This window comes from Oratosquilla oratoria, chromosome 12 (assembly GCF_046742065.1).
Source record: "Oratosquilla oratoria isolate Oo_2021 chromosome 12, ASM4674206v1, whole genome shotgun sequence".
Classification (NCBI taxonomy): domain Eukaryota; kingdom Metazoa; phylum Arthropoda; class Malacostraca; order Stomatopoda; family Squillidae; genus Oratosquilla; species Oratosquilla oratoria.
The window spans coordinates 6,459,354-6,477,333 of NC_134788.1; the positions used below are offsets into that span (position 1 = coordinate 6,459,354).

Consider the following 17,980-nt stretch of genomic DNA (forward strand, 5'->3'; position numbering starts at 1 on the left):
GCTACAAGTGCAGTGTCGTCAGCAAACAACAGCTGGCTCACCTCCCACTTTTCTCCATTTTCTTTAATCATCTCCAACCCCTGACCCACTACTCTTGCATTCACCTCTCGCACCACCCCATCCATGTAAAGATTGAACAGCCAGGGTGACATAACACATCCCTGACGAAGTCCCACCTTTACCTCAAACCATTCACTCTCTCCATTTCTAATCCTAACGCAAGCTCTACTACTACACAAAGATAATAGAAACAAGTCTTTTTTATCCAATGGCTCATGATACACTTCAGATGGCCATTGGATGTACACTCCCAGTGATGGACATTAACCCATTAAACTCCGATGACAAGATGTCTTGTCATTTGGTCAAATAAAACAAAAAATCATAAAACACCAAAATGTTTGATCAAACACCAGAAAAATATGACGTCAGTCCTCGCTTCGCTCGCGAGCGAAGCGAGGACTGACGTCATATTTTTCTGGTGTTTGATCAAACATTTTGGTGTTTTATGATTTTTTGTTTTATTTGACCAAATGACAAGACATCTTGTCATCGGAGTTTAATGGGTTCCTGTCAATGTGCCGCAGACCCTGAGGGTCTGCAGATGTGGTGAGTTGATGTGCCTAGTCACTTTGTCCCTTGGTTTCGCCATGCGTTTCACCCAAGCAGGCCTCGGCTGACACCATGGCTCACATTGTATTTACCTAGTTGTATTATACAGGAAGAACAACTATGCTCATAGTGACCAGTCTTAGTATCTCACAACATCTAGGTTGTTCTTAAATTCTTGTATGGTGTTTGCACACACTACTGTTTCATCCAATTTGTTCCAGACATCCACCACTCTATTGTTGTTGTTGTTTTTTCAGATCTCTTCTATAACCATCCTTTTTGAGTTTCTTTTTGTGTCCCCTTGTTTTTCTTTTATCACACTTTAATAAGTCTTCTCTGTCAAGGACTTCCATGGCTTTTATGATTCTGTAAATGGGCAATAGATTGCCTTTCTCTTCTTTGTTCCAGGGTTGGTAGTTCCAGTTTAGACAATCTTTGTTCATATGTCAATTTTGAAAGTGTTGGGGCCATCTTTGTCGTTGCTCTTTGGATTCTTTCTAATTCCCTTATATCTCTTTTTTTGTACTGGGTGTCTATAGTGCTACAGTGTACTCCAATCTTGGTCTTATCAGTGTGATTAATATTTTTTTTTCACCATTACTTCATCCAATTAAAAGCCACCTTTATTGATCTTAGTAAATTGTAGGTTTCTCAGACTATTTTGTTGATCTGCTTGTCTGGGTACATGTCTTTGGTGATAATTACTCCTAGGTCATTTTCAGAACTATACATATATATATATTTTTTTTTTCCCAGAAAATCACTGGGAAATAAGAAATGTAGTCTGAACATATTCATCAATTATATGACATCATCAGGGAATACAAAGTGATAGTGATAGAGCAATATACATACCAAATAGATGAAGACATATTAAGGAGCATGGAAAGGTCACACAAAATACTCCATCACACAAGTCAGACAAAAAAATACTCCTGATAGGAATTATGGTAAGATTTTATGGAAAAGGTCACACAAGATATCATCATCACACATGATGGCAAGTGCCTAGGGAAGTAGAACATTCAATACTTTTCTTTATGATGAAATTATCAAACTTATACAATCTCAAAGTTAAGTTTATAATCAAATGAATGCTTAATGTGACTCATTCAATAATATTTTCCAACAAGGAATTACAGGAAATAATTTTCTTTAAGTTATTCCAGTCAATAGAATGATTATGGTCAATCACTTGGACAAAAACACCACTGGACATTTGGCCACCTCTCATAATACAATTGTCTTTAGGTCTTTGTCAGTTTGCCCAATGTAGGATTTATTGCACTGTAGACAAGGAATGAAGTATATACAACCTTCAGTATCACCTGGTGAATTTCTAATATGGATATTTTCAATAGTACTTCTGTTCTTAAAAGTAACATTGATCTTAAACTCCTCAAGTATTAGGCAGTCTTACCAGACTTTCATGAAAAGGAAAAACCAAAAGGTTCTTAATACAAAATTCCTCCTCTCCTGTGAGGTATTATGCTAAGACTTGATAGCCTTGTTATGGGAAATGCCTACAAAATGTTTTGGATATTTCAAGCTTGATGGTCATCATCCAAAAATTCAGGATGGCAGATCCTGTAAGCTCTATGGAACATAAAAATAAAACCAGAAAGTTTAGTTTTTTTATGACGAGCCAAGTAAAAATGAACATACGACAGAACATTAGTATGTTTCCAAAAAAACAACATACTTAATATATCTTTCATTCCTTTGTATCAGAATATCAAAAAATGGCAACATATTATCTATTTCTACCTCAGTGGTGAATATGAAAAGGGACCACATCATTTAATCAACCAGCCATAGACACAAAATATCATGATCATATATTTTCCACACAACTATATGGGGAAAAATCCTAGGCAATAATTCTCTCTTAAAAAACTCCAATTTAAGGTTACTGGGGACAATGGGTTTTCCATAGCCACATCAAAGTTTTGCACATAGATTTCACCATTAAGAAAAAAATGAGAATTTACAACACACAATAATCTACTCAATAATAGTTTTAATAATTCCTCTTCAAGGTATAACAGTAAGTCATTTACAGGGTGACATGTGAAGACAGAAGTAATATTAAAACTAATTAGCTTAAAATCATAGTATCTAGTTCACAATCTCCTATTCCAATGTCAAAAATATGCTAACCTCATTAGTGTGCTGAACAGGGGCACTGAGAGCCATTGCAGTCCCTGGGGCAGCAAATAGGGTCTCCACTTCCAAGTGACAAAACTTAACATAAAGTTGAACTAAACAAAAATAATACCATTAATGACATACTGTAAAAACCTAAGACATAGATGCTGTGATGAATATAATCAAAACAAAAACCAGAAAATGCACACATTTCTTCAATTAACTAAGGTTTAGTGCAGCCATTTCAAGTGGTAAGATATTACATAAAGCTGTTGCTCTAAACTTCAACTTTATTGAATGATTCTGCCAATTCCCCCCTCATTTCCAATGCCTCATCAATCAAAAGGGTACTACCGATGGGGGGGGGGGGGAAGCAAGCCAAGAAAAAGTGGCTAATCCATGTTGACAACTTTATAGGAGAAAAAACAAAAAAATCTTGCTGTACAAAACCTTGGTTGTGTCCTTAATCTTCCCTGGCCCACTAGACACCTAGGCCCCAGGACACTGGCTCCCTCTTGCCCCCTCTCTTGCTGGGCCTGCTACTGAATGAACTAGATACTGACTATGATTTTAAACTAGTTAGATTCAATATAATCTAGGCCTCACTTTTGATACCCATGTATCAAATATCTAACAGTGAAAAAGCAACAAGAAAATAAACCTATGTTTTTGGACAACAGAAGTAAATTTTAATTACTGTTTATTTTAATTACTGACATCTGGGAATGGATGCTAAGAGGAGGTTATATGAAGGAGTGATTGTACCAACAGCATTGTACGAAGCAGAAACATGGAACATGAGAGAGGAAGAGAGAAGGAGTTTGAATGGGTTTGAGATGAAATGTCTGAGAAGTATGATAGAGTGAGAAATGAGGAGGTGAGGAGGAGAACAGGGGTGGAAAGGGAGCTGGGAGATAGGGTTGATGAAAGGGTATTAGGATGGTTTGGACACATGGAAAGAATGAGTGAAGAAAGATTAGTAAAAGAAGTGTGGAAGGCAGAGGTGGAAGGAGTGAATATGAGGGGGCGTCCTAGGATGAGATGGATGGATGGGGTGAAAGGGGCATTACAAAAGAGAGGAATGTCTGTGGAGGAAGGACAGGAGAGGACAGGAGATAGAGGTGAATGGAGAGGAGTTGTGTATAGATGATGCTGTGATGCATGAGGGGGAAGTGGGTGGGGGATGGGGGGTGAGGAAGAATGTACGAGAAAAAAAAAAAAAAAAAAATTACGCAGCCTGAAGGGATTTCTCCCTGTCTTCTCCTTTTCTGCATGAGGGGATGGAGAGGGGGGGGTCGCCGAATTTATGAAGCGGCCTTGCTGTGGATGTGCTGTGTCTTGTGACACTGCTTCTGACCCAGGGCAGTGGACAGGATGCAGGGATGACCCGTCATCCAGGAGGTGCCAAGATGAGAGGGAGGGAGGAGGGTGGAGGGGAGTGGAATATATAGGAAATGGAATGGGTGGGAGTGGTTTCTATGCCTTTTTCTTTTTGGCTACCCCCCCATGTAGGGGGAAAAAGCCTTTGGTATATGTATGTATATCACTCATAAGAGCCACATCCAACTCATCTTCCACAGTATGATTCCCAGCAATAATCAAAACACACATTTCAAAAAACATACAGAATAAAGCATTGCAAGTAATGACATGATGAACCAAAATCAGCTCAAAAAGGACACTTGTACACAAAAACTAAAATCCTCACCAAAAGAATATCATATACAATTGACAGGTGCCTAGTTCTAGGCTAGAGCTCTCAATCCCACTCAACCATCTCCTTATGTCATACACACACCACCAGCTGAACATAAATACTATACCCAGCAGCTTGACACTCAAACATATTCAGCAACCTACCACTTGTACCACATAACAGATCTCAAACGACTTGTCCTATGATAAACAAATAAACAAAATTGTAGGAGAATCCTATAACTTGCTGAGATCAATAAAAGTGGCATTTACATACTTGGACAAAGAAATTATTCAATAAATATTAGTCACACTGATAAGGCCTAGACTAGAATATGCGGCGACATTGTGGTCACCCAGTACCAAAAAGAATATAAAGAAAATAGAAAGAATCCAGAGAGCAACCACAAAAATGGCTCCTACACTTTCAAACTTGTCATATGAGGAGAGACTGGGTAAATTGGAAGTACAAACTCTGGAGCAAAGAAGAGAGAGAGGTGACCTACTGACCATCTATAGAATCATGAAGGGCACAGAAATACTTGATAGAGAGGACTTGTTAAATTGGGACAAGAAAAACACAAAAGGACATGGAAAGAAACTCAAAAAACAGTTATAGAAGAGATCTGAAGAAGAACAGTTTTCCACATAGAGTGGTGGACACTTGGAACAAACTGGATGAAAAAATAGTGTATGCAAAAACCATTCATGAATTTAAGAGCAAACTAGACATTGCAAGATATAAAGGCGGGACACCACAAGCGTAGCTCCCCTTCCCGTAAAATACAACTAGGTAAATACATAGTTAATAGTCCCAGTCTTGATACTTTTAGAAATAAGATCACCCATCACTACCTCCCTCTCCTCAATCCTAATCCCAGTTCTGACCCTAATTCTGACCCCGCTCTAAACCCTTATCCTAATCCCATTCCAAGTCCAAATCCTGTCCCAAACCCTTAATTCCCTCTCTCAGCACCTGCAAATCATGCCACCCATGAAAAGCCCCTGTAGGTTCCCATAAAGAAGAAAAAGAATCCATATATTCACACTCAGATCACTAACCAAGCTCTTCAAGACAGACCACCAAACTCAGTACTCAACTACAACCACCCGTAGACATCATGCATGCATTCCTCTCATGAGAAGTAAGAACCACAATGTCACACTTGTGTTCAGGTCACCAAGCACATCTAAGGTAGTGCCAATGCAGAATAAGTTTGGCCACAGAATCAAAATGCCCTTGATGCAACCACTATACACAATACTCAACTACTGTTGCCAGCTCTGGCCTCCCCAGAAGAAAGGAAATACAACTACTGGAGTCAGAACAGAGGATCTTCCCAAGAAAAATGATATCAATGAAGGGCCTTAATGGTATTTTTTCTAGAAGTGCACACATATGCGATAGAGCATTAGAAAATTAATCATTTTGTAAATTATAATACATCAACGTAATATACATTTTTCTTGGCGGAAAAAAAAAAAATGCTAAAAGCAAATACACAACTAAACGAAGCTGTGAAGATAGCACTGAGATGAGACACCATGTTGTTGTCTGTCCAGTCCAGTCAATGTCATTTACACGATGGCTTTCATGCTGTGCACCAGGTGTTCTCCAGTTCCAGGTGACGTAAATAAGTGCTGTTACAAAGACAATAGGGCTTCCTCTAAACTACGCAACAATTCTGTTCCCCACAGTCCAATCAAGTACTTAACCCATTCAACTCCGATGACAAGATGTCTTGTCATTTGGTCAAATAAAACAAAAAATCATAATAAAACAACAAAATGTTTGATGATCAAACAGCACCAGAAAAATATGACGTCGTCAGTCCTCCTCTTCGAGGAGGACTGATGACGTCATATTTTTCTGGTGCTGTTTGATCATCAAACATTTTGTTGTTTTATTATGATTTTTTGTTTTATTTGACCAAATGACAAGACATCTTGTCATCGGAGTTGAATGGGTTAATCAGGTTGTCAGCATCTGTGACAATGATGACGACCCAGCTGATCTTAAGAGTTAGAGGTACCACATTACTAAATACAGCTTAAGTTACGTAAGTTAGGTTAGGCTAGAATAGATAAATTTATCCTTTCATTTCTTTGACCTTGGCATCTATCAAAATAAACATGGTGTATCATTCACCTGTTGCAACTTCATTTTAGCAACTTTTTTGTTATTAATGCCTGCCAAGAAAAAATGCATATTACGTTGATATATTATAATTTACAAAATCAATCATTAATTTTCTATTGCTATATCGCATAGGTGTGCATTCCTAAAAATGTACTGCCTTAACTACTGGGAGTGCTTGAGAGAAAAGAGATATGCCACATCATATATGTGTGGATGGTATTAGAAAAGCTGGTGCCTGACCCTACATCTATACGAATATAAGCCAGAACAAATGCCCATACAGGACACCATTGCCAAATTCATTCTCTTCCCACATTAGCCCCAGAAAAAATCACAACTCTTCTTGACACCAGTCTCCCCCACAATGGCCCAATCGGGACTGCTCGGACAGACAGTCTAGGGAACGACAACAACAACAACAACAACAACAACAACAATGGCCCAATACTATTCACTGCACTCCCAAAGAACACAAGAAAAAAAATCACAACTCTTCTTGACACCAGTCTCCCCCACAATGGCCCAATACTATTCACTGCACTCCCAAAGAACACAAGAAATCCCACAGGTACAGGCTACTCCAATATTAGATTCAAGAATGATCTCGACAAATACCCAAGGACCTGATAAGGTTCCTATGCCTGACTACTCAGTGTACTGCAGGGCAACCTCCAACTCAGTGCCAGTCCAGAAGGAAGATACCCATGCTGGCAGAAGTGAAAGACTACCACAGCTTTGAGGAAGACCTCTAGATCAGTGTTTTTCAACCTTTTTACCCTTGCGTAACCTTGAAAATAAATTGCATGTTTCAAGGAACCCCTGTGCAAAAAAAAAACCACATAGACCATATCTTTCTCGTTTTCTTTTCATTGTAATAACAGGTTAGATAGGATGATGTCTATATTACATTATTATAATAACCATGAATATGTCATGCGTGTTTAATTATTTTACTTACATGAAATTGAATAAAAAATCAAAAGTGCATTAGCTCATCTCACTTGTTCTCGCGGAACCCTTAGGGACCTTTGGCAAAACCTTAGGGTTCTGGGGAACCCTGGTTGAGAAACACTGCTCTAGATTCTACTAAGTAACTAAGTAAGACACTGAACACCTAATCCTACTCTACCCTACTATGCTAACAATTCCTAGCAACAACACAATATCTATTTCCTGAGTTTTCTAAGACCCGCCTAATGGTCACTACCAGTTACCTGTGAGCCATCCATGGGTCTCCTCCAAGTGAGACCTGGGGCATTAGTTTATTTGTATGCCACAATTGTGTATAAAAGTCCCCTCCCTCCCTCTCCCAAAAAAGATGGGAATTTTTTAGTTATTTAAGCAATGAAATATTACAAAATGGTTGTGGTTATTTTGTTTTATTTACATGTTTTCTGGAAATCTACTCAAAATTTACACAATTGTTGATTTTTCTGTACTACAATTGTGAATTAAGTAACCAACCTTCCTCCTCCATCCCCAATTTTTGGCCCCCATCCCACCACCATAAATACTTATTTCACCTATTACTATCATCAGGAATGTGGGAACGTTTGACATTGTTGCTGAATAGGTTGAATGAGAAATAGTAGCAATTTTACTTCTATTATTTCTATAAGACAGTCACAGTAAGAAAAATAACTCCTAAATTTCTGCTGTCATTATTTAATTTCGCTGACAGCTTTACGAAAATTCGTCAAAGTACGTATCCAGGCTCTCAGCACTGTTCTATCATTCAGTGAAAAACATCACAAATAGCAATATCATATTTCAAAGCATAGAAATAAAAGAAAATACAAATATGATACCTATACACACAGCAAATGTTTACTTTTCTCACCGAAAATTATGACAAATGTAGTACGGACTTCTCGAAGTTATATCATTTCGTTCTTTCCAGTGACAAATACCCTGATTGGTGACTCAAGCTGACGCAAGAAACTACGTCTTCCTAGCTGTTGCACACCTTTCCGTATGTGTATTATAAATCAATACCACTCACATCAACGAAGAGCGAAACGAACCCAATCCGATGATCACCAGCCACAGTAGTATACTGTTCCCAATCTTTTTGTAAACATGTATTTGACAGACGAAACTGACAGGGTGAACGATTGCTCTGATCTCTTTATTCTTATAAATTTGACTATGTATAAAGTATTCCAATTGCCGTAAACATATTTTGTAAACCTAACTTCTTTTTTGTCATTAAAATTACCACAATGCCTCCATTTATTCATGTCTGGTGATCACTTTACTGACTTTCTTCTGGCTACTGAAACCGAAACTGTCGAGTAAGGTGAATGACACAAGAAAGTCGGTCTATTTTTGTGGTTTTTATTCTGCCATAGGCAATTTTTGCAAGAGGTATCTCTCCTAATCTAAAAGATAAATCATCATTATACAGAATAAGACTTCCTTCTTTTATAATTTCGCAATGATAACATTCCGAAAGTTGAATATAATCGCCCGACGTCAACTGGAATGGAATGGAAGTCAGGGACTGTGCGAGTTGCACAGTAGTTGTTCACATGAATAAACTCTTACCACATCAGTGAGTTAGTTACTAATTTAAGTCGTTTAACTTAATACCCTGACATATCGCGCACTATGGTTTATCTGTAGATAAATTCATGGGTACAATCTTGATACGCAATAAAATGGCAGGGTTAGTTTACTATGTAATTTGCAGATTTTTTTCTCGTATTATGTTCTCCTTTAATAAGAATTATTATTATAATTACAATTATTATTAATATCATTATTATTATTATCATTATTATTATTATTATCACTATTATTATTATTATTATTATTATTATTATTATTATTATTATTATTATTATTATTATTATTACTATTATATTATTATTATCAGCAGCAGCAGTGGTAGTGGTAGTAGTAGTAGTAGTAGAAGTAGTAGTAGTAATAGTAGTATTACAAACTGCAGTGTTATAAATCATAATTTTTTTCAAACATCAAAGTACCTGTACTGCATATAGTGCTGGCCGGATGATCATGATGTTTTAACCACTGAAGTACGATGATGCCAATGTAGGCGTCGTAGTTGTGCATGAGTTACCCCCGGATTCTGTGAACTGGTTTGATCACATTTTCTGTGTTTACTATTACTCAGAATAAAATAGAACGAGCAATACAGCAGTGATTTTATAATGCGAGTGGTGTGTTACATCGTACATTTGACAGCTTATGCTGCGCGCGAGAATTTGACACATACTGAAGTGGACTCCGTTTTTTCTTCTCAATTTATCTTGAAAGTCACTTTGTCATTGTTATTCGAATTCAATAAGAGCGCAAACAACCTTTTACAAATTCGTGGAATGGCATAAAGTTCCATAGACAAGAATTGAAAGTTATAAGGAACTGTTGGCTCGTGAAGGACACTAAGGCTTTGTTAGCGAAAAGAAAGACTTGGACAGAAAAAGTTTGATGGCCAGGTAAACAGAGGAATTGTATTACAGGACGATGAAAATCGCGTCACCTTTCGAGAGAGAAAGAGTAGAAACACTGAATAATCACATCCTCGTCGCCATAATCTAGAACTACAATAACAGCGTCATTTTTTTTTTTTTCATTTTATTGTTCATTACATGGAGGAATCTTCCTCTACAAATTCCCGCTCAAATTTAGCCTCCATGAATTCTCCGCTAGAGTACAGGACTGTCGCTGGCGCGGTTTATTTGAAAGTAATACACTCAATATACAAAATGTACCGTTACGAGCATGTTCGAAAAAAACATTCCCGTTTTTTTTTATTCCCTATCCGTAGCAAACAGACTAGGTTCCATTCCTTCGCAGTTCAGATTGTTATACCAAATGGATTACAATGGAAAAGCATACTTACAAGTTCAGACGCAGTATAACAAATTAAAACATAAATGATTATAAGTAAGCAGATAAGTAGATATATTTGAACACTTGAGCCACTACCCGCTCTGCGAGTTGGTTAGACATAAAAGCCTCTTGGGGCTTGGGAGGGATTTAAGACCGTATTCTTTAATGACGTCATGCACTGACTTGCGAATTTGAACAGTTCTTCCAGACGTCCGTTCAGCTAGTACATTCCCCTGAGCGAATGAATGAATGGGTTGATAAATAAATAAAAAACATTGCTTAATTAATTAATCAAAAGTCAATTAAATCAATAATAACGATTATAGAGCTAAAATGCTTCTGAATCAGTTTCGACGAAGTCTGGATAATTGTTATTGTTTCAACTGTCGAAGGGGATCATGTACATTTCAATTTATTCTAGATTATCTATTTATTCTATATTCTCTATCTATTCTCATGATCTGCACTTATTCGTTAGATCAAACTGCTTATATATCTTATAAATGTCTTTTCTGTTTAGTTTATATACGAATATGCTCCATATTTTGTATTGATTTTTCCTATGTTGAATTTGTATTGCATTTATGGTCATGTGATTTGCAATGCGGAAGTGAAGTATAACTGCCACGACTGATGAAGCCTGTTACCTATATTTCAAATGCATTATAAGCGATCGAAACCTAGAGACAACAGATAATAACATCAGATTCGTTTTCTCATAGAAAGCGACTAGGAAGAGAAAGAGTACATTGTTTTATCAGTTTTGAATAAGGCAGTCCACAACAGCGGTACAAACTCTTCAAAGTTGATGTTAGGATTTGTAAATAATTCTACACATATTTCTTCGTGCAATTTGGTCTACTAGCCTACGATATAACCGACTCGATGGTACAGTGATACAGTTCTAGGTCGGTGAATTATTGATTCGAGTTCGTTTCCTGTCCAATGCTGAAAATGTCAGCATTCGGTGCACTATGAACCGGAGTTCCAACTCTGTTGGACAAGAAGTTGTGTGCATGACTCACCACAACCTTGGATTACGTGTTAGAATCGTGATCGGCAACTATTACCCTCCCCGATGAGAGCTCAGAGCTCATATATTGCCCGATCTATGGATAATGCTGTAATCACACACACACACACACACACACACACACACACACACACACACACACATAAATTTAGATAAAATGAGATATGAAAACGGGACACCACGAGCATAGCTCCCCTTCCCGTAAAATACAACTAGGTACAACTAGGTAAATACACACTCACGCGCGTACGCTGCGTGTCGTTACTCCAACTCTCGTGGGCGGGGAGTTGGGTGTGTGTGTGCGTGTAAGGTCAAAGCATTACCCATAGATCGGTCATGTATGAGCTCTGAGCTCTCTACCGGGAGGAAAATAGCTGTCGATCACGAGTCCAACACGTGATGCAAGAGCATGATGAATCATACACACATGTACGAGTATATGACTTCATGGTGTAGTGGTAGCGTTCGTGGGCGCCAGTATCGCTGAGCTGGGAGTCGTTACTCCAACTCTCGTGGGCGGGGAGTTGGCTGTGTGTATGCGTGTAAGGTAACAGCATTACCCATAGATCGGTCAAATATGAACTCTGAGCTCTACCGGTGGGGTGGGGGGGGGATAGCTGTCGATCACGAGTCCAACACGTGATCTAAGATCATGACAAATCACACACAATGATGGGCTTTAACCCATTAAACTCCGATGGCAAGATTCTTGTCATTTGGTCAAATAAAACAAAAAATCATAAAACACCAAAATGTTTGACCAAACACCAGAAAAACATGACGTCAGTCCTCGCTTCGCTCGCGAGCGAAGCGAGGACTGACGTCATGTTTTTCAGGTGTTTGGTCAAACATTTTGGTGTTTTATGATTTTTTGTTTTATTTGACCAAATGACAAGAATCTTGTCATCGGAGTTTAATGGGCTAATTCTACAATAAGGTAAACACACACACACAGAGTGGGGTAAGGAGGAGAGGGAAGGGGAGAAGAGAGGGTAAGGTGAATGGAATGCATCGAGGTTGACGGTAAAGCAATCACACTGGGCTATTTTTCTCTTCCGACCGTTGGAGCGGATTTGCAGCTCGCAGATTTCCTCTGCTCTCAACTGAACTACTTTTTCCTTCCCTCTCCATAAGAGAGTGCTGCGTCAAAGTGACCATATTGATAATGGTGATGATAACGATGATAACAGTGGTGACGGTGGTGATGATAAAGATGATGGTGAAGAGAAGACGACGACGACGATCATGATGATGGTGTTAATGATGACTATTATAATGGTGGTGGTGGTGACGATGATTGTGATGATAACAGTGATGATGATGATGATGATGATGATGATGATGATGACGACAATGGTGACGGTGATGATGACGATGGTGAATGCGACGGCGACGATGATGGTATTGATGGTGATTATAATGATGATGGTAGTAGTGACGGTGATAGTGAGGATGACAATAGTGGCGGTGATGATGATGGTGATATTAATGATGATGATAGTTATGGCGGTGTTGATGACGATGATGATGATGGTGTTATGAATCATGATGATGACGGTGAACACCAAAATTTTTAGTAATATTGGCAATGACTTAACATGGCTAATCGAGAAAATGGTTCCGTAATATGCACCGAAGAATCGGGTTTAGCATCCTCAAATTCATGTCTCTATTATCGTTTTCCAATTATATTTAGATATGAATTCATGAATCCATTCCAAGTAGTTATGCATTTGTATGGAAAACTATTTCTTCACGTATATGTGTATGTAAGGTCCACAGCATTGCCCATAGATCAGGCCATATAGGATCTATGCTCTCATCCAGGTTATACAAACATAGGAAATGTTATTAAATAAAGAAGTTGTTCAGATACAAATCTAGAAAATAAAATAAGAACAATGACAACTCTGGCAAACTGAGGGTTGTTGATCTTGTGTTTGCTGGGTGGATGCATTAAATTGCATACTGTTTCTACGCGGATAGACAGGTGTCAAAAAACACTACGTCAAGATATGTGTGATAATAATACTCGTATCAATAAAACAATACACCCTTTGAATTTCTTAAAAATACCAAATTAATAATTTTGTTATATTCCAATTCAGCACACCAAAATACATGGGAGGTTTTTCTGGGTGAGCATGGAAAAGTGAACAACATACTGGAATGTTGTGTGGTGGCGGGCAGATTTATCGACTGCACTTTATTGGGTTCTTTTCCCGCCAATACCTCTTGGCTCGCTAAATATTCTCCGCTAGGGCGCAGCACTATCGCTGGCGGTACATTTGAATCTATATATTCGTATACAACATCTCTCATTTTCTTTTATTTTTCTTATATTAATATGCTTATTATAATTTTAATCACTATTACATTCAGTCATTATACTATATTATATTAGCACTATCTAGCATTCAACTTTTCTTACACCAATTTATTTTAGTGATTTCTAACGGGTGTTCATTTCAGATGATCATTTCATCTAATACAATCTCTGGACTGTGATGGAATATGAGTGGCTATGTTTTCTTTTTTCAGTTTCGAACGTCTTCTACTCATGAGACTTCTCAGCCCCCCCCCCCCCACACACACACTCGCTAATTCTCTCTCTCATTTCGGTTTCTTCAAATAATTGTATTGGTATATATTCCATAATTTGTAGAGTTGGTTTGCTCTTCTTTACCTGTGTCAATTACTCTTATATAATTTTGTGTTGCCTTCTTGGTGTTGCCATAATATGCCTTGTGTTTCTCCATTTTCATTCTCTCACAGATCATCGTGTACATCGCATTGTATCCGACCATAGAAAATTCGTTTTTATTCTTCTACCACAGTACGGTTCTGTGCAACCAGTTTTGTTAATCTTGTTCAGCAGTGGTGGATTTAGCTACAGGCAGTGCGGGATACGAGTAATTGTCACCAACATTTGACATCCTGGGCTTATATTCTTTGTCCATAATTACCCCGCGAAAACCCCGTCCATCATGCTGCCCGAGAGCGACCCTTTGCGGTTCCCAGTACATATAACTAAACGTAAACAGAAATGTAATGAAAATGTTTTGGACAATATTTCTTTTGTTAGATTCGTAACTTGAATAATACTCTACTTTTTCTACCAATGTGACTTAGATTTCATATTGTGCAAAATTGTTGAACACAAGTGCATGTTTTGGTTATCAATTGGTTATGTGCCCATTTTCATTTTCTGAAGGGGAGGGGAGGTGGGGGGGGATCGCCATGCCCGCTTCAAATAAGAACATAGGCCAAAGAACGGGTGACATTAAATGGACCAAAACCACCGCAGCTATAGCAACATCCAATAGGACATTACACCACCGGAGTAGATACAAGAAACCCCAGCAATAATCAGAAGGACAAAACATCATCGAACCAGACATGATCCTGATTGATCGAGCTCTCCGAAACTCCACACAATGTCCCCTGTTACTATATATGTATACTTCGTTTCTGTTTATCGAATTATTTCTCTGAAGAAACCTTATTGGGCGAATCTAGTCAGAAATAAACCTTGACTCTAATTCGTGTCTTCATCACCATATATATATATATATATATATATATATATATATATATATATATATATATATATATATATATATTTGTATGTGTGTATGTGTGTGTGTGTGTGTGTGTGTGAAGACATCCTGACAGGTTGTAGAAGGAGTAGAGAGAAACACACAAGTAGAACAAAAGTTTATTCCTTGACTAGTTTCGCACAGTGATGCTTCTTCAGAAAGAATGGTTTGCATTACAGAATAACTTAAATTAAATACAAAAAATATGAGGAGAAAGAGGGTATAAGGGAAGGTCACTTCCTATTCATGGTGTGTTTCCCTCTACTCCTCTTACACACACACACACACACACACACACACACACACACACACACACACACACACACACATATATATATATATATATAATATATATATATATAATATGTATATATATACATATATATATATATATATATATATACATATGCATATACGTACTGTATACATACATATATATATATATATACAGATCCCTATATATATGCATATCTATACATATACATATATCTATATATATATATATATATATATATATATATATATATATATGTATGTATGTATGTATGAACAACGTTCCTACCGTTTATTTCTATTACAGTTGACAAATAAAGTCCATGATCACACAATTAGTTAATATTTTTTCTACCTGCTGTCTCTACCGTTTCTACAAAGTCTCTACCGTTTCTACAAAGTCCTCTGTAAGGGGCAGCGTCCTAGCCTTCCGACAGGGGTAGTTTGTGACGTTAAACCATATCATCGTCATCTACCGTTTTGTTGTTATCCACATTGATCAATCCACGGGCAACTAAATCAGTAGTAGATGATACTTCACACTAGCGCTGTACAAACAGTTTACTATTATGATATCGCATCAGTGAAAATTAACCCATTCAACTCCGATGACAAGATGTCTTGTCATTTGGTCAAATAAAACAAAAAATCATAAAACACCAAAATGTTTGATCAAACACCAGAAAAATATGACGTCAGTCCTCGCTTCGCTCGCAGCGAAGCGAGGACTGACGTCATATTTTTCTGGTGTTTGATCAAACATTTTGGTGTTTTATGATTTTTTGTTTTATTTGACCAAATGACAAGACATCTTGTCATCGGAGTTGAATGGGTTAAAATAATCCAAGGAACTCTGTCCTACACGCAAACCTCTACCGGAAACGGTCAATTTAGTTCAAGTTACATCTGATTCAAGGTTGGCCATCCTGGTCGCAGTCACGGCCACGAGCGTTCTGTCGGCACAAAGGGCCGGGAGTTGATTTACAGATACCAAAACCCAATATATTTTGTTCATATGAGCTGACGTCGGCTCATACCGTTCCCTTTATATGTTTACCTTAGCTTCCGTTAGCTGCAGCACTCAGAGGACAGCTTGAGAACTCGGATGAATGAAATCGTCTGGCATAAGTCGGAATAAATATACAGTACATCAATGACACACGTCACCATGCTTGTGGGGGGATGTAGGCCGACATTTCAAAGGTTTCTCGAGGGCCTGGAGGGATGGCGTGCTTATATCGAGGCCCATTTGCAGGCGGGGACGACTATCCACTAACCTCTTTCGTATTCCTTGATACAGAGGAACTTGGCAAAATGTTTCGTACAATATTCGTTTTAATGCTAAGATCGATAATAAAACGATCATTGAAGTATTCTATTTTATATAGCAACGGCTTTTACCCCTTTACAAGGGAGGTGGCCAAAAACAAAGGCATAAAATCCACTCCCACCCATTCCATTCCCATAATACTCCACTCTCATTCACCCTCCTCCCTCCTCCCCCTCATCTTGGCTCTTCCTGCATGACGGGTCATCCCTGCATCTCGCCCACTGCCCTGGGTCAGCAGTGTAGCAAGACACAGCACATCCACAGTAAGGCTGCTTCATACTCCCTCACCCTTCATCCCCCACCCACTCCCATCCATACATCACAGCATCATCCATACACAACCATTCTCCATTCAACCCCATCTTCTGTCCTCTCCCGTCCTTTCTCAACAGACATTCCTCTCTTTTGTAATGCTCCTTTGATCCCGTCCATCCATCTCATCCTTAGTTGCCCACTCGTGTTCACTCCTTTCACCTCTGCCTTCCATATCTCTTTTACTAGTTTTTTTTTCACTCATTCTTTCCATGTGTCCAAACCATCCCAATACTCTTTCATCAACCCTATCTCCCAACTCCCTTTCCACCCCCGCTCTCCTCCTCACCTCCTTGTTTCTCACTCAATCCAGCCAAGTAACCGCTGCCATACTTCCCAGGCATTTCATCTCAAATACACTTAAACTCTTCTTCTCTTATGTTCCATGTTTCTGCCCCCATACAGTGCTGTCAGCACAATCACTCCTCTTAGCATTCTTTGCCAAATGTCTATTTCTCATTACACTTTTCAATCCCCCAAGGCATTTACTTGCTTCTCTCAATCTACATTCTATCTCCACCTCCATTCCTCTCTTTCCTGCCACATTTGCACCCAAGTATCTAAAACTATCCACTTCCTTCAGTCTCTCTCCCTGAACGCTCACTTCGAATTCGCTGCTACGTTCTCCCCTTGTAATTCTCATCTCCTTACTTTTACCCACATTCATCTTCAACTTCCTTCTTTTGCATACAATCCCAAACTCTCTCACTAACTTCCTCAATCCCTCCTCTGATCTTGCCACAAACGCAGTGTCGTCAGCAAACAACAACCGGCTTAACTCCCATTTTCTCCATTTTCTTTAACCATCTCTAATCCCCTACCCATTATTCTTGCATTTACCTTCCGCACCATCCCATCTATCTATCAATTATTATTATTATTATTATTATTATTATTATTATTATCATTATTATTATTATTATTATTATTATTATTATTATTATTATTATTATTATTATTATTATTATTATTATTATTGTTAT

The 17,980-nt window shown here is 38.2% G+C and overlaps 1 protein-coding gene across 3 annotated transcripts in view; it reads right to left on the reverse strand.

Moving 5' to 3' along the window:
* Window positions 1–8,694, reverse strand: part of LOC143030923 (uncharacterized) — a 311,312-nt gene extending 302,618 nt beyond the window's left edge. The window contains exons 1-2 of one of the 3 annotated variants that reach the window (XM_076194184.1): window positions 8,436–8,572; window positions 2,773–2,873 (exon numbers count right to left, since the gene is read on the reverse strand). In XM_076194184.1, coding sequence (XP_076050299.1) covers window positions 2,773–2,864 — 92 coding nt within the window. In that variant the 5' untranslated portion in view covers window positions 2,865–2,873; window positions 8,436–8,572. The other 2 variants (XM_076194185.1, XM_076194186.1) reach the window with 2 other exon arrangements.
* Window positions 8,695–17,980: the final 9,286 nt, after the last annotated feature.